Source organism: Rhinolophus sinicus, linkage group LG05 (genome assembly GCF_036562045.2).
Source record: "Rhinolophus sinicus isolate RSC01 linkage group LG05, ASM3656204v1, whole genome shotgun sequence".
NCBI classification, from domain to species: Eukaryota; Metazoa; Chordata; class Mammalia; order Chiroptera; family Rhinolophidae; genus Rhinolophus; species Rhinolophus sinicus.
In genome coordinates this window covers 135144741-135163224 of record NC_133755.1, presented here as the reverse complement: position 1 = coordinate 135163224, position 18484 = coordinate 135144741, and the positions used below count along the sequence as shown (strand labels likewise).

At 37.5% G+C, this 18484-nt stretch overlaps 1 protein-coding gene and 1 pseudogene across 7 annotated transcripts in view; one reads left to right on the top strand and one right to left on the bottom strand.

The window, feature by feature from the left end:
- The window catches only part of HACE1 (HECT domain and ankyrin repeat containing E3 ubiquitin protein ligase 1), a 93928-nt gene extending 83971 nt beyond the window's left edge, over nucleotides 1–9957 (top strand). For 5 of the 7 annotated variants that reach the window (XM_074333345.1, XM_019735004.2, XM_019735003.2 and 2 more), the window contains 2 exons: nucleotides 5063–5176; nucleotides 5715–6704. In XM_074333345.1, coding sequence (XP_074189446.1) covers nucleotides 5063–5176; nucleotides 5715–5817 — 217 coding nt within the window. In that variant the 3' untranslated portion in view covers nucleotides 5818–6704. Of the gene's footprint in view, nucleotides 1–5062; nucleotides 5177–5714; nucleotides 6705–6730 lie in introns of those variants that run through there. The other 2 variants (XR_012496697.1, XM_074333343.1) reach the window with 2 other exon arrangements.
- A 6823-nt stretch (nucleotides 9958–16780) lies between these two features.
- LOC109449064 (piezo-type mechanosensitive ion channel component 1) lies at nucleotides 16781–18027 on the bottom strand (annotated as a pseudogene).
- Nucleotides 18028–18484: the final 457 nt, after the last annotated feature.

Genomic DNA, 18484 nt, shown 5'->3' with positions numbered 1-18484 from the left:
TGCCAAGGCCATATGTTGCTTGTTTGGATTTTGTGAACCATTGAGAGATTTTAGGAAAGTCTGACCATGAGCCAAGACAGTCCGTTTGTATGGAAGAGCCATGAGCAACTTGGGTGTCCCTGGAGGTTGGCTGGGGTTGGATCTTGGAATCAGCAGGGTGGGGTGAAGAGTGTTAACCAGGTTGATGGAGACTTAGATATGGTGCCTGTGTCTACACACTGTGGGGAGGGAGAGCTCATCAAAGAAGCAATGGATTCTGGCAGCATTTCTTTCTGGGAGAAAGCTGCCCTTCCAGCCTGTGCCCTGATGCCAGACAATTCAGTTTCTCCCCATATGGCTCTTGCACCTTTGCAGTTGCTGCCCCAGTACTGGAGCGCAGAACAAGTAAGTCCATCAATGGGTAAGTCCATGTGCAGGCCCTTTAAGAGAAACATCTTGGACTCCATCCGCTCTCTGTCTTGTTCAGCCACAATCTCCAGTGTTTTTCGTAGCAAGAAGTTGTGAGGACTTCTCTCTCTGGCACTGAAACCCTGGGCTGGGGAATCTGGTGTGGGGCTGGGACTTCTTGCTCCTCCAGGAGGCTTTCCACAGCTGAGCTGTCCCTCCTGATTTTTAACCACAACACGGGTGTGGGACCAGCTCTGTCCTCATCTCTGCTTCTCCTATCATTCTTGAGGTGGGTTCTTTTGTATATCCTTAGTTATAGAACTTCTGTTCAGTTAGACTTTAGACAATTCTCAATGACGGGTTCTGTAGTTTAGTTGTAATTTTGATGTAGTCGTGAGAGAGGAGGCAAGCGTAGCATTTACCTACGTTGACATCTTGACCGGAAATGGGTCTTAAGTGCTCTTTATATTAGGTACGTTAAATAGTTTTCTCAGTTTATCACTTGCCTTTTAACTTTATTAAGTTAAATGTGGAGATTTTCATGTAATTTAAATTATAAATTTAATTTATAAAATTTATAAAAGTTTTAAATTATGTTGCAAGTTGATTGTCAGTACTTTCCTTTATAGTTTTTACCAATCCTTTGTTATATTCAAGATTTCAAATATATGTTTATCTACATTTTTTTTGTAAATTTTTTTATAGGGTCCTTTTATACATTCCAGTTTTAAACCAACTGGAGTTTTTTTGGTTTATGTTGTGAAGTTGGTAGGACTCTTATTATTTTTCTAAGTGGTTTATATCTAAACACCATTTATTGAATTATTATACCCCCACTCCACAATTTGGTCAGTGTCTTTACAATGCAGAAAACAATTACTCAAGTTCTTTGGTGCTAAAAAAATGTCTGTTAAATGGCACTCATAGGATGAAAAATCACTTGGATTAGTAATACACAGTGCCCCTCGTGTCAGTAGTAGAATCATTGTTAGCAGTGCTGAAAAGAACTCTGCTTGTTATTTAACTGGTCATGAAGTACAGCATGTGAATCTGTTTAAGCTGAAGTGAAGGATGTGGGTAAAGAGTATAAGCCAAGGAATCTGAGGGGAACAACACAGCTAAGCTTTACCTTCATATTGAAGAATTCACCTTTCAACACTTAGTCTACGTAGAGTCCTTGTTTTGATTCAAACAGTAAGTCTTAATTTCTTTTAAACCTTAACTTTCCTTAGACCTGCAGTTAGTATAGGTATAGCATATGCCATTCTAAATCTAAAGTATGTATTTTTTTCCTTTAGTCCTTTTTTCATAATTCTAATTATCCATTTGTTTATATTTATACTAAAATGTCTTTCTCCATATCCATAGTATAACTTAGTGCAAACTTAACTGAAAAGTTAAATGTGTTCAATTGTAGAATAAGTATAAAACGTAGTTTTTAAATATTTTTATGGTAGTGACATTATTTTCTTAGTCTTTAAGACTGTCTTAAATGTCTTACTCTTTTGTTTCATTGTCTTGTAAGAAAAGTGAAATCATCAGACTTGATGATTTCCCTGTGTATAAAGTAAATGTAGCTTTACATATCCACATATTCAACCAACAGCGGATTGAAAATATTTGAAAAAAACGTTACGTTGTTGCTGATGTGTTCTATGTAGTTAAGCCTTTGATGGTTGGCTGGTTGTGTCTGTACTGAATGTGTATAGACTTTTTTCCTTGTCATTATTCCTTAAACAATACAGTAGAACAACTATTTATGTAGTATTTACATTGTATTAGGTATTATGAGTAATCCAGAGATGATTAAAATATACTAGAGGACATGCATAGGTTATATGCAAATAATACACCAATTTAAATAAGGGACTTGAGCATCAGTGGATTTTGGTATCCTCAGGTGTCCTGGAACCAATCCCCTGCAGATACCAAGGGACAAGTCATTTTTATTCACTGTAATTTTACATTGTATAACCCAGGTGTCATAATATTCAGCCAAACTATTTTATTTTTCTCATACATACTTAAGCTTGATGAGCCATGATCTTCGCATAAGATCCTCTGATTATTCAAGTATGCAACACAGTTATATTTGCTTTTAGTTTAGAAGAAGAGGAGTAAGTTTTTAGGGATTGCTTGTGAATATCAGTTTATAGAATAATTTCAATTTAGATATTAAAATTGGGAAATCTTTGATTTTTTAAGCTTATTTTTAAAATTTAGTTATATGAAAGACATTACATTGATCATCCTAATATTGAAATACTGTGCAATAATTTGTGTAGGAATCAGTGTCAAGGCTCATTTTCTCTTCTTGTCCTGATCAAGTGGTACGTACACTTGTTTTAAAATTCTGCCTCTATAGGAAATTGAGAACAACTTGGCCTTTTATCTCTTTTCATTTTTGGTTGCCTTAGTTAATACTTTAGGCAAAGGTTAATATGCACAGATTAACTAAAGTTGAATTTTATTTCAGTTTACAGACATATTCAGGCCTTCTTCAGGTATTCTTTTGCCCTAAGTAGGAATTGTTGATGCATTAGTGTTTTATTAGCAAGATTCAGGCATACTGCTAAGAACATGGATATACAAATATCTCTTTGTCTCTGCTTTCAGTTCTTTTGCATAATACTTTCCAATACTTTTTATTCTCTGTTTTGGGGGATTTGGGTGTTTTTATGTTTGGTTTTTAAATTTATTTTAATAATAGTCATGCTAATGTATATGAAGTGGTTATCTCATTGTGGTTTTGATTTGTATTTCACTAGTGATGGCGACTAAGCATCTTTTCAAAAATGGTTTTGGATCATTTGTGTATCTGTGGAGAAATGTCTGTTCAAGTCCTTTATTATTTTTTAATTGGGTTTTTGTTGCTGTTGTTGAGTTGTAGGAGTTCTGTATAATTTTTGGATATCAATTCCGTATAAGATTTATGATTTGAAAATATTTCCACCCATTTTGTGTTACCTCTTTTACTCTGTTCCTGGTATCCTTTGGCATATAACTTTTTAATTTTGATGAAGCCAAATTTATCTTTTGTTGCCTGTGCTTTTGGTATCATACCTAAGAAATCATTGCCAAATCCAGTATCATAAAGCATTTCCCCCATATTTTCTTCGAAGAATTTTGTAGTTTTTAGCTCTGAAGTTTAGGTCTTTGATTCATTTGAAGTTAATTTTTGTAATTGGTCTTAGGTAAGGGTCCAACTTCAACACAATTTGTTGAAAAGACTGTCTTTTCCCCATTGAATGTTGTTAGCACTCTTGTCAAAAATCATTTGGCCATATATGTGAGGGTTTATTTTGGGGTTCTCTATTCCACTCCATTGGTTTGTATGTCTATCTTTAATGCCAGTGCCACACTGTTTTGATTGCTGTTGCTTTGTAGTTTAAGTTTTGAAATCAGAAACTATGAGACCTCTGACCTTTTTCTTCTTTTTTAAGATTGTTTTGGTTATTAAAGTTTCAATAGTTTTTTTGTTTTGTTTTGTTTTAATTTTTTATTGGGGAGTATTGCGGAACAGTGTGTTTTTCCAGAGCCCATCAGCTCCAAGTCATTGTCCTTCAATCTAGTTGTGAAGGGCGCAGCTTAGCTCCAAGTCCAGTGGCCATTTTCAATCTTAGTTGCAGGGGGCACAGCCTACCATCCCGTGGGGGGAATTGAACCGCCAAATTTGTTGTTGAGAGCTTGCGCTCTAACTGACAGCCATCCGGCCACCCCTCAATAGTTTTTTTAAGTGAACTGAATTATGCTTTGTACGATGAATCATGCTAGAAAACATTTTTAGTATTAGACTGTCTACTGCCTTTGAGTATGCATTTAATACCTGTACATTAAATATTTGTCATCATTGTAATTTACCCCAGAAGCACTATAGCATCTCATTTTAAAAACAACATAATACATTCCAGGGTCAGTTTATTTAATAATGATATATATGCGAAGGCTAATTTGAAATATTAATTTTCTTTCAAATGTAAACAATAGCATTTCAGAAGTTGTAATTACATTCTCTATAGCTGTGTACCCAAGATTAATTTTTCTATTGGTATTTATGTATTAAGTGTTAGCCTTCTTGTGGTCTCATTATGTTAGGTGACATTTAAGAAAAAAATACATCTGATACTGTGAATCTCTGGAAAGGAAAATGTAAAGAATTTTCTAGTTTTTCCACTCTGAGAAACAAATCAAGATCCCTCTAGATACTTTAATTATTTGGATTACATGCAAAAGCCTCTGTTGCTATAATTAAGCAAACATTCATTTATTCAGCAAATATTTAATGAACATCTACTTGATGCCATTTTGCTAGCCCCAGGACGCAAATACAACTATGACGTATTTGGGCCCTCAAATCAGTCCCAGTTTAGTAGGGAGACACGTGAAAGAAAATAATTGTACATGTAGTATGTTAAATGCAATAGTACAGATATGTGCTGTGGCCATTTAAAAGCTTAGTATAGCTTATAGAAATGTGGAAGGGTGTCTACGGAAGCTTGCTAACTGGCCACAGAGCAACTTTTAGTAACTAGTTAAGAATTTTGCAGATTCAAAAATGTTACCTTGTCAGTAACCTAGAATTGAATATATCCTTACCCTAACTTAGAATTTGCAATATATCTATCACAAAGGTTTTCCTTTCATGATTACAACTTACTAAGATATGAACTATTAGTTCCAGGGTACCACATGGTGGATTTGCTAATATCATGGGTGGAAGTGGATTGCAAAACTTTACAATTGCTGCTGTGCCATATACGCCAAATCTTCTACCGACTTCAAGCACATGGTATGTTAAATTGTTTTACATAAATGCATTTTCAATTGTTTTGATTAATTTTGAATGATCAGAAGTCTACTGTATTGCTACGTTGAAAGGAAAACTTCAATAGAGATCTCTGTCAGCGTTTTGGAATCACTGGTAAATAAGTAGCTAGTAGTTCCTTACCTCCCCCTTTTTTGGTAGGGAATATGTTTGAGGAAACTATAATTTAATTGAATATAGTTTAACTATCACTAAAGTTAAGCTGTCATAGTATCACTGAGTTATACCATCATTTCAAACTAAATAGCCCTATTGCTTATTTATTTTTGGCTGAAAGGAACCTATTTTCTTCCACTACATTTGCATGCTAAAGGAAACTGCAATACAGCAGTTTTGTTTTGTTTTTTTTACTTTTCAAATACTACTTCAGGGTTTTCCAATTTGAATGCAAATTTCAGAGGGTGGTCTTATGTTAATTTTGTGTAGTGTTTTCACTGCTAGACAAAACAATCAGAAACTTCATAGAATTCCTATTTAATAGTGGTGCATTTTTCTTTTAAAGCATCAACATGCTCAAGTTACCTGAATACCCAAGTAAAGAAATACTCAAGGACAGACTTCTAGTGGCACTACATTGTGGCAGCTATGGTTACACAATGGCATAATGAAGTCTGGAGAACTCATCTGACTACTGATGCACAAATCAGAGTGGCAGAAGTAATTTAGGAAACTGTCAACAGAAAAGCAGCCTAAATGCCGCCGATAGGCAGGGCAGATGTTTAAAATTCATAAAGGATCAGGTTTTCTTTTCCCACCCCTTTTTCCTTTTTGTGTTTTCTCAGTTTGTGATACAATTAGAAAATATAAAATCACAGTAGTCTTCGTTTTAAAAAATGCTAATTGAAAGTATTAGAAAATGACTTTATTGATATTTCTTTAATCTTATCCAAGATTGTGTTAAGGTAAAATTTTATTAATACATTCCTCCTCTACTATGTAACTGTCTTGTTGAAAGAATGTTTTCTCTTTATTTTACTATATATTAAAATATATTAGAGCATCCAGCCTGGTATGTTCTATTGCATGTAAAGTGCCACTTATATTTTGGAAAACTATTGTATAGAATGGATTAGTTGAGATTGTGTATAAAGCCACAAATATGTATTTTCTCATTTGAATGTATATTGCAATGATGTTTTTTAGCTTTTTAATATTTTAATATGTAATGTAAAATTTAGACTGATGTGACTAACATCTAAATTTATATACTAAAGCTTACACTATATTGTATGATTTATTTGCATCTTTCAGTGGTCAGTTTTCCATACATATAGGGTCTCAAAGGTTTTCTTATGCCTAATTTTAATTTATATTTTAGGTAAAATTAAAATACAATATTTTACCATATTTTTAAATTACGTTTGTTTTATCTGTGAGTTCTGATGACACATATAAAGAAGTAATCCGATGTGCAGATTACAATTTAAATATGTAATTTCTCTTAAATTTGTTTTTTAGGATTAAAATGTTTAGTTCCAGTGAAATATACTAATACAGAGTGTTGGTTTTAACTTTTAGGGTGATCTAAATCAGTTTTTATTTTGAAAAGACATACTTGAGTAGTTACAGCATGCCTTTTAAAGGTAAGTAGGAACATGTACATATTGAGAAATGCTAATGGAGGAATTTGTAATGTTTAGGTCCTTGTATCTGGAAACTGAAAGTAGCACATCCATGGATATGCATCTCCATGCATATTTTCTAATATGAGCAGCTGGTATATTTGTCACTGACAAATGTAGACAATATATATGTCGTATAGACAAATACGTATTATGTATATATGTACCGTGTTTCACCAAAAATAAGACCTAGCCAGGCAATCAGCTCTAATGCATCTTTTGGAGCAAAAATTAATATAACACCCGGTCTTATTTCACTATAAGTCCGGGTCTTATGTAATATAATATAACATAAGACCAGGTCTTATATTAATTTTTTCTCCAAAAGACTCATTAGAGCTGATTGTCTGGCTAGGTCTTATTTTCAGCGAAACATGGTAGTATGTATATGGACATACAAATTGAAAATTTTGCTAAGTTATAAAGCTTTTCTATTACATGTTTTTAGGTCCTCTTTTGTTGCTGTTTTCTTTTTTTAATATTAAGAAAATATCTCTCCACAGATTACATTAAAAACTAGGAATTCTTTAAAAATTACTATTATCTCTTACAAGATTCATATGCTTTTTTTTATAGTAAATGAAGTTAATTTTTTAAATTTTGGTTTTCAAAATTTAATTGTACAAGAGGTCATTTGCCTTCTGTCTTTTCAAATAAGTAACTGACTTCTTTAATACCACATTGCTTATAATTTTAGTGTTTACAAACATTAATTTCTGTTTATAATTATACATTTTTTTGTCAGATTGGTCCTTTTGCAAATATTTATGTAGAAGAGATAAAACATTAAAAATCTCGTGGTATTTTATCCATGAATTTGAATATTTTTTTATATAGATCTAGCAGTTTTAGGATTTATTCTTATACATTGTTTTTAGTTTTTAAACTATAAAAATATAGTTAATATAAAAAGATTTTATGTGGATTAAAACAATATTTAAACTGGAGGCAGTAAGTCTTTTAAATTTACTCTACTTCCACAATTTCTTCTGCAAATAGATGGATATATTGAATGGAAGGTAGTATAAAAAAATGACTAAAGATTTTCTTTCCATTTGGGTAAAAGAAGATTGCACTAATAGGAAAATAACTCAAGTCTTAAAAAGTGTGGTAGTTCCATATAAGGAAGAAAACAGAAACACAGCACTCTAAAGGAATAGAAATGTAAATCAAGGGAGCATATTGTAGGAAACTGATCAATGAAAACATCTGGCAAGAGTTGTTATTCAAATAGTTTGAGTGGTTAGTGACCATGTAGTTAATAAAACCTATCTTATAGTTCATCCAAAAACAAAATGTAATGTATTCTAAGGAAATCCCAGCTTTAAAACACTATGTTGAATACAGCCTATTGCCATGGATGTCGCATGGGGAAGAATGAAAGTTGTAAAGCATAGGTCACAAGTTGGAGGTCCAACGATGATTCCCTGTTGGAGGAGGTAATCGAGAAGACCTCGCCACCAGCTGGCCTGAGAAGTGGACCTGGGCAGTCAGAAGCTCCTCTCCCCTTCCCCTTTCCTTGGAATGTACATTTTGCCCACCATTGCCACAGTGAGATCCATTGTCAAGGACATAGTCTTGAGAGAATGTGTTAAGACGATCTGTAAGGTATATGTGACTGAGCCCTGGTAAGGCCGCTATATAAACTTCCAGGATTTGGCAGGTGGGTATGAAGATCTACTCATCTTGCAGCCGCCCAAGACAAGCTAGTAAGTAAGTTCACTTGCTTGTTAAAGCTGGCACCTACCAATCTGGAGTGGTCTTCCTCTTCCTTGGGTCTCTCCTTGCCCTCTGTGTGTAGAATCTGGTTTCAGATTTCACCGGGGAAGCTCCCCAGGTTTCGTACTAATATTCCCACTCAGACATGTGTTTTGTTATACCAATTTTAAAATTTTAATGAGTTATCAACATTAAAAAAAATCTAGAGACTTCATGCAGATGTCCAGATTTTTGGCTTTTAGGCAATCTGACAACATTGAGCACAGATTCCTAGAAGGCATTATTAGGAGGCTGGACTTGAGTAGAAGCTGCTGCTTTCAGTGACCTAATGTGCTCTCCAGTTTAACATTTTCTTACCCCAGCCTGCTTCACTAATTTACCTTCTTGGCTATTGACAGCATGGGAGTTTGCTTTAAAAAAAAAATCTGTGTTGATTAGAAATGTTCCCCTTGAGTATTAATTGGTGCATATTCTTTAGAAGGCAATTTGGCAATACCAGATATTTTAAAATGTACACATACTACTTGAGTCAACAGTTCTAAGAATTTATCTTAAGGATATACTTGTTCATGTACATAAAGATATTTGTACAAGAATGTCACTGAAGCCTTGTTTGTTACAGAGAAAATTGGAAATAAGTTAAATGTCTCTCAGTGAGGGGTTACTAACAAATTGTGTTACATCCATACAATAGAATATTAATTAGTATTTATAAAGAATGAAGGGTCTATACATACTGATATGTAAATATTTCTAAGTTGGTAAGTGAAAATAAGGTGTATAGAACAGCAACTTGTGTGTAAATACAATATACACACAATGGTTACATTCAAGAAAAGTTTTGGGGCCAGAGACTATGCCTGTATCTGGGATAAAGATTTGAAACCATTGTAAAATGGGATAAAGACCTTTTCAATATATAACCTTTTTTTCCTGTTTGTCTAAATCTCAACGCTGTGTTATTTTCTATTAATATATGATAGATACATTAAAAGAAACATCCATTATCTTTAATCAAGGGAAACAAGTATCAGCAATAGGTTTAATTGAATCTATAAAATGCAGTAACCATGGTGATAAGCAGTATTTTCATAATCACAACTTATTTTATAATGTGTTTTTTTAAATAAGTCTTACAATTAAACTCTTTTGCAAACAAAGTGAAAAAGAAAGGAATGCTCCCTTGCCTGTAAAGCTCTATTTCCACATTGCCTGATAATTAGCACTGTTTATAGCTCTCTAAAATTCTACTTGTAGAGATTTATTTGAATTTACACTTTCTCCCCCATTTACTTTTTATTTTAAATAACAAAAGTGGTATTTATTTAATATGGAAAAATCTGCTAAGCATGGATTTGTGTACTAGCTAGAAAAAAAGCAATAAATTATAATTCTTCCCAACAATAGTGTTTTCTTCTAGTTTTTCTCAATGCATATTTTTTTCCATGGTTGAGTTCATAAAGAACATAGCATTTAGTATCTTCTTTATTTATTCAGCATTATCTTTTAAACATTTTCCATGTTATTACAGCTTATTTGTGAACTTTTTTTCAAATGGTGGCATAGTATTCTATTGTATCAATGTATCATAATTTCCTTGACCATGTCTCTAAAATTTTTAACACTTAGATTTCTAATACTTTGCTTTTATAAATAACATGTGGTTTCTTTCAGCACTACAGTCTAGGAGTGGCCACATTTTCTGGGTTATTTATCAAAATGTTTATCAGTTGCTCCATGGTTGCGGAATTACTGTTGGAAGCCTCAAGAAAGGGCTGTTGGAACGCAGAACCTTTGGTAGGTAGGACCAGATAGGATTGTTCCAGCAGCACAATTAGGGCTGTGTGCACTCTCAAAGTGTAAAAGGATAAGAAAATTAGATAGAAACGTGTAACAAAACTAAATTAGTTTTAATAATTGCTTACTTTCAGTCTTTTTCCCCCGAGAACAGGAGGAAACTCGTCTTTTATATGGCATAAGCCCCATTCTCAGGACCCCAAACTCAAGCATTTGTTTCCATTATATTATAGTTTAGCTATATCAAGGGTTATTTATGCTCTTATGGGTTAAACTGGAAACCCCTAGCCTCCATTTATAAAGTTTCCCTACTTACAAGCTTTTGAAGTGCAATCTTTTTGTCCATTGGAGAATGTATTTATAATACCTGTCTCTAATGAGTGGGTATTCAGCTAATATTAAAAAAAAATATTTTTTGGTTATTTTTACCACAGTTTAGGTGTATCAATGTATATTAGGAGTCATTTTTTTTTTTCATGAGAAACATCATGCTTCTCTGTTCCTGTGTACTTCCATAGTTGTTAGTCAACAAAATTTACTTCTAAGGTTAACAATAGTAACAGAAATCCCAATTTTATAGTTTTGTTTAAGCTATTTTAATGTGGACACATTTCTATTAGAAGGTCCTTTGTGAAATTCCTAGGTCCTGGTTACCTGCTTGTTAGTCTGGTGCAATTTGGCACAAATTTATTTATAATCAGTCCTTTCATTTTGCAGATCAGAAAATTGGAGACCATTGAGGTGGTAACTGCTTGAGGTTTCAGGGCTACTTAACCAAACTAGAATTTAGAACCTAGGTTTTCTGATTCTTACTCCACTAGGTTTTCTTTTACTCCATGCTGTCTTTATGACATAACTGCATTATAAAAAGACTCTTTTAGAAAAACACCTGCAGCCTATTAACAGTCATGTAGGATAAGCCTTTTGGGAAACTATAACTTAATAAGCTGATAGTTAAGAGTGATTAATAGGACTATATTTCTTCTTACCCACTGTGCGACAATAAGCTAGGGCGGGTATTTTACCATCTCAAGATGAAAAAGAACAGATGTATTGTCAGATCATAGATCATGGATAGTCATTAACTTTTATTATCTTTATAAAAATGTTCAATTTTAAGCATACTTGGTGCTTGGAAATACGTTGTTCATGTAATGTTGCAAAACCATTAAAACCACAAACTGAAAACACAATGACTATTACTGTATACATGTGTGAGTGAATCAAGTTTCCTTGAATGCAATAGAAGAAGGTAGTCCTAGGTGGGTGCTGGGTATACAATTAGTAGAGAAAACTTCAATTCAACAAATTCCTCTTAAATGCCTCTTATGTATTCAATACTGGTTTAGGGACTGTGACCCATCCCTACTCTCAAAGGAAATAAAATTCATTTGGTTAGAGGGAAGACATATTTGAAATAGGTTTTAAGATTGTGCAGTGTAGCATATGATTAAGTGTAAAAACCAACAGAAAAGCCTACAGAAAAGCTACAGAAATGTATTAGTGTAGGGGAAGAAGCGTTTAATATAAACTGAGTGTCCAAGACAGCTTCAAATATTCGGCCTAACTGGATTATTAAATTGCTCTCTAGAATGGAGACTAATACATTGATCAGCCTGTTGATTGAACAAATAAGTGAAAAGATTTTTTTAAAAAACTTACAGTTAAATAAGACTAATGTGTGGCAGTCATTGAGTTGTTCTCAAATTTTTAATTAGTGAATTATTAGCTTGCTTAGTTCTAGGTCCTTGAGAACTCTGATCTGGTAGTTTCCATGATTTGGAGACTGTTGTGCTCATATGCCAATCATATTGAAAGGTGGCTCTCCATTTTTCTTAGAAGAGTGTCAATATCTGATTCTTTCTGAAAAGCTTATTGTAGGAGTGGGGAGGGTGCTTAAATTGGTGTCTGTACAGTATTCTCTTTTCCTAATATCTAGGAATAGAGAAAAAAAGTAAAATGGATATTTGCATTCAAATTCCAAAATTCTGTATGCAGTGGCCTATGTGACATCTTCACTTGGATGTTTATTAAAAATCTCAAACCATAAATATGTCCAGAGAGGATTTCTTGTTTCCCCATTGTCCCCCGCCACCTGCCATCTGTCACCCTATCCTAATCTTTCCTATTTCAGTAGATGGGCACTACGGTCTAGCTACAAATCAAGAAGTCATCCTTTATTCCCTTTCTCTGATCTTCTACATTCAGGCCATCACCAACTCTTGCTGAGTTTACCTGTCTAATATATCTTAGTCAACTCCTGTTTCCCTGTCCAAGTTGCCATCTTCAGTTTGTTGGACTACAGTGGTTTAACACAAAAGAACGAAATAAAGCATAATGGTTGGAGTACAGACTTACACGGCCTGTGTTTGAATACTGGAAAGTATTGCCTGTTGTCAGGAGCTCAGTTGGGCTGGGAGAGAGTTGAGCTGTCAGGTATGTTAGCTGTTGGAGTACCTGATTAACAAACCAAAAATGAAAGAGTTAACCTTTTAATCACCTATGGCAGTGGTATAAGGGGGAGTCTCAAATGAGAAAGCATCCCCCCACCTTTTCCTTTTCCCCATGGAAGGGTGCACTTATCCCGAGTCAGGTGTAGCAGCACAGACGTGGGGATTATCTGTGTTAAGGAAGCCCTAAAAGCTCCAGCAGTTCTATGTACCCTATGGTTGAAGAGAGTGAAGGGGGAGTGGAAAAGTCTTGAGTGGGAAAGTTTTCCACAGTTCCTTCTCCCCTTATAAAGAAGCAGCCTACGCACTTGAAGAAGATCTCTGCTCAAGGCCTTAGATAAAAAGACTAAGGAATGAAGGTGTCAGGGCTAGAAATATGCAAAGAGCGTGACTGGCGATGAGCGTGACTGGTGAGGGGAGCTTGGGTTGACTGCAACTGCCTTCAGAGACTGCAGTGCTTCGCTTGTGCACCGAGTCTGGTGTGTGTGTGTGTGTGGCGGGAGCGTGGGCAGCCGTCCCCCTGGAGGCCGCCAAGTACAGCCTTTGTAATTGCTTCTGGAGAGATCTGAAAATTCACACGGGTTTTTAACTAGGAGCCGGACTCCAGCTGTATGACCTTGGGTACATCTCTTAACCCCTCTGCATGCTACAATTTATAAACAAGATGTAAAATTGTAAGAATTACATATTGCGTCTCCTATTGCTGCTGTAACAAATTATCACAAACTTCGTGGCTTTAAACCACACATTTATTATCTTAACAGTTCTGGATGTCAACAGTATTGGAATAAGAGAAAAATCATATGGTTACATCAATAAGCTCATAAAATTCAAAATTTTAAAGAACTACTTTGATAAAGACAATATACCAAAAATTCTACAGCAAATAACCATATTTGTGGGAAATTTGCTCTTCAAGATCTGCCCCAAGACAAGAATACTCACTATCACTATTAATGTTTGATATAACACTGAAAGTTTGGCCAGTGCTATGATGTAAGGAAAAGAAGAAATCAGCACTGGAAAGAAAAACAAAATTGCAACTATTTGCAGATACTCTGATTACGTACATAAGAAATAAGTGGATTGAACAAAACTATTAGAGCTAATGGGAGATAAGAAGGATAGCATTAGTCTTTATTGGCATTAACCAATCAGAAAATTTAATTGGAAATTAGATACTACCTGCAATTGCTGCTAAAACTATCAGCTCACGTCTCTGGATCCACACTTTCATGTAATTTTAGGCATTTCCGTTTTTCTTCCTTCCTTGCCAGCTTATTAGCATTTTAAAAAATATTTTTTCCTTTTAATTTTATGCATCAATTTTGGGTGTTCTCAGTCAGATTATCTAGGCTGCAATACTGCCTGAAATGGAAATATTCATTATTGCTTTTAAGTCAGAAATGCTAGTAAAATTGCTAATAATTCAGGAAGTCTCCAAATTCATCATTACTGCCACCGAATAATCACACACAAGTTGGAGAATCATTTTGCCTAGATTGGAATCTTGGTTCTAACATTTGCTAGCTGTGTGGTCACAGGTAAGTTTATCAACCCCCCATTGCCACGGTTTACTCTCAGAACAACAGTACCTATTTCATTGTGTTGTGATGAGAATTTAATAAATACACATAAAGCACTTAGAATGGTGGAAAATACTGTGTTCAGTATACATTAGCTATTATTAATACTGTTCTTGAAAGCTTACCTTCTAGCCAATCTAGTCTTTTTATTGTCCTTTGATTAATATGAGTGGGTGCTATTATTTCTCTTAAAGCTCTCCTCCAATTTGTAATAAGAGGTCTTTCTCCAAGAACTCTTGTTCGATCTCTAAGGGAGAATTTTCAGCCTTGCCCTCCACCAGACCCACTCATTATTGCTGCCTCCCCATCTGCTCTCTGTTTCCTTATCTAAAGTGTGGTCGAGTTCTCTGTGAGGTGTTCTCTGACACTGCTGCCCTACTCAGGGATGGGACTCTGAATACTGCTACCTCACCTTACCCCACCTACCCTAGGAATCCTAACACTAGAACAAAAGCTTCAATAACAACATTTGCAGCATTGGGAAGATCGCAAAAACTGAAGCCATCAAATCTGGGTTTGAGTCTCAGTTCTGTAATTTACTAATGATGTAAATGATGCTACCATCTCTACTCACCTCTCCCAGTGTTGCGATAATTAAACAAAATAAAGTACTGAAAGATTTGGGTTATTGTGAAGCCCTAAATTGGTATGGGCATTATTAAGAGGTTGGGTGGGAACCCTCATTTAAAAGATAAGAGGTGATTAAAAAATAACAAACCTTTATTTACATTTGTAGGAATCAAGCACACTGTTGATAAATGCTTGTGAGGACACTGGGTTTATGCAACATGAAGTCTAGTTGATGTGACATCATTAAACATGAATTGGCATCACCACACACAACAGTGTGCTCCTCTGCCAGACCAAATGCGGTGATTATTAACTTATGCACCAGAGGCTAGAGTGTGTGTGTCAACACAGAGTTCAGCTGTATGTACTTATTCCTCTAAGTACTTGTGACATACTATGTCAAGAGTTCAGCGGCTGAATTTCATATAGGGCAGTGTGATTCATCAGGATTATTAGGGTCCTCCTGGAATAACTTCCCTGAGTTGATTGCCTTTGACAGATCAGTTTGCTTAGATTAAAAAGCAATTGCTGCTGTCTAGTCAAATTTAAACACTTTGGCTAGAAGAAGCTGAACTCTAACTCTGTCCAGTCTATAGAAACACTTGATGTGAAAATTACATCGCATGCCGTGAAAACTGAGTTAGCAATACTTGGAGGTATGGTTTTGTAATAACATGAAGGAGTGTTTGTGCCAAACAAAAAGTGACGCCAGGCATATGTGAGAGAGGGAAGAGTATGTTGCTTTTAACTGCAACTTTATCTGTGCCCAGTGTCCTGCTCAGTCTATAACTGTTTGTGGTATCACTCTGCTCCACATTCATATAGCATTGACCACCATTAGAACTGGAGGAGAAAGGTTCGCTTTCTGGGCTGGACAATGCAGTGTTTTGGGACATAGGTATCTCCCTCTTCCCTCTTTCTGAATGGGCCCAGGAATTTAATAGAAGAAACAAAAGCCATCAAGGGGACTGAAACAGAAGTGTGCTAAAATTGAAATCACCTTTTAAAAAACAAATATCTGATTTAAGTGAAATTTAAGTCTAATGCCTAATATTACATTCCTAGCCGGCATGAGCTAACGTGGAGGCTGAGCTGACATTAGGCAGACACACAACCTGCCTCCTGTGGATCAGCAAATACATAGAGTGTTGAACCTAGTATGAGGAAGAGGAAATTCTCATACATACCTCCCGTTCTTCACGGTGTCCTGTGACATTTGGGCTCCTTGATTTCTTTGAACATGGAGGCTGACTGGAATGTTTCAAGGGGAGCAGGTGAGAAGCCAGGCTAGTTTCTCTCTTCTTTCTTTGGAGTATAAGTCCCCTGAGAGTATAATCTTTACATGGACGTAGACTACAGAAAGTATTGGTTATACAGTTTTCATTCTAGTGAATTTTTCTCAAAAAACATTGTTACCGTGTCCACCTATTAGTGTATTTGTTGAGTTTTGCAACCATGATGATCTAAGTTTGGATCATTTTCATCACCCAAAAGAAACCCAGGTATCCGATAGCAGTCTGTCAAGCGGAATGCTGTACCAGTAGTCAGTGCCTGGGGAGGACTCCAAATACATGGAAGACAGCAAAGACCATCACAACGCCAGCCATCAGGAAGAGAAGTCCAAACACTTCTGCCCACCACATCTTGGTATCAGCGTCTCCAAGGAGAAAACAACACGGTTGAGCACTGGATGGAGCCACACTTTTACTCACAGAACAGAAGAGACAGAACAAGGTTAATATTAACTCACATCAGTCACTCATGGGCAGTGGCTGTCCCTGGCAGCTGACACAGGGCAGTTGTCCTACACACACCCCTCTGGTGTCACAGCAGAAGGACTCGGTCCCTTCCACTCTGCAGTCTGAAATACTGAAGGCTGGGGGCAAAGAGACGCAGGTAGAAGCAGGCCAGCAGGTAGCTCAGCCTGAAGATGCTGATGTGGGGGGCTCCCTTGATGCACACCACCCCCCAGCACATGTGAGAAGAGGTAACGAAGGATGGCCACCTTCAGCACGTCAAGGGAGGACCTGCAGTGAATGAAGTTAGGCACAGGGTTGGGCTCCCCGCCCCTCACGCTCCAGGTGGTCAGTGTTGATACCCACCATACACTGCCATTCTTCAGTGCACTTGGTGGAGAACAGCTGCCATGGCTGAGAGGCTCAGAACAGCAGAAGGAAGTCACTGGTGAAGTTGGTGGACTTGGGGGCCTTGAAGAAGTCAGGCAGGTACAGCCACTTGATGAGTGTGGAGTTTATGGGATGGTCTGACTTGAGTGCTAAGGGTAGTCCGTGCACAGAGCAGGGGAGATGCCCAGGTACACCAGGTACTGGGACAGCAGGAAGAGTGCTAGGAAGAGGCAGTAATTGGGCCACAGGGGGGGATGGCCCACAGTGCCAGTGGGTGAGGACGGCCACCAGCCAGCAGCTGTGCAGGATGACTGTTAAGTTCATGAGCCGCCCAGTCATGTTCACAGCCATCAGAAAGCAGATCTCCAACCCCGAATTGTGGAAGAACTTGATGAAGTACTTGAGGTACCTGAGCAGGTTCCCGGTCCAGCTGCTGGCAGTATTGTCAGCGCAAACACAGCCTAGGCGGGCAGTGAGACCAGAGGTGCTGTGGGCAGTGGTGCTCCTGGCACCCGTACACCATGCATGGAACACCGGCAGCAACAGGATCTGTAGATGATTCTGGATGTAGCCTAGGTTCAGGAAGCCCTTCTGCACCATAAACCAGTTTGTGGGGTTGATGGGACACCAGTACAGCAAGGACTGGGTTGATCGCCATCTTCTGCAGGTTGGTGCTGTTGGGGGGCTCTTTGCAGTTGCTGGAGTCCTCAGGGGGCTGAGGATCCTGAGCTAGCAGAGCATCTTACACACGATGATGATGCAGGTCCATAGGGGGGACAGGCCGGGGGCCATGGGCCAGAGGTGCGGGGAGGGCAGCAGGAAGGCCCAGAGCAGGACCAGCAGGAGGGACGTCACCAGCACCACCTTCGGGGCCACTTAGATGGTATACGGGGCCACCAACATGAAGATGTGCAGCTCCAACAGGTGCTGCATAAACACCTGCATGCACAGATAAGGATGTCAGAAGCCTTACCTTGGCCTGGTCTAGCAGCCACTTGGCCAGCAGGCCCCACTTGTAGCGATAGTTTCCAGGGCCTGCATGGCCTGACAGAGGCTAGCTATGCTCAGCCTGTCATCTCTGGGGGCCTCCTCCTGCTGCTAGAGCAGTGTGGTCTTACACCTGTACCTCCTGTGAGCCCAGTGGGGGAGGTAGCACTGGGCAGGGGCAGGGGTGGGACACATGCATCAGGTCGGTGAGCTGCGGGAAGGGCTGGTGGAAGTAGTGCAGCTGCAGGATGTGGGTGTGCCACAAGCAGCCAGGACGAGGATGCTCGAGAGGATGCTCGAGAGGACGCTCGGACACGCTGAATTGCTCCAGGCCATTTCCCCATCTGCTTACCAGCAAAGCGCATCAGACTGTGCCAGCACAGGGGGAAGTCCTGGAACTGGAAGCGGCAGATGG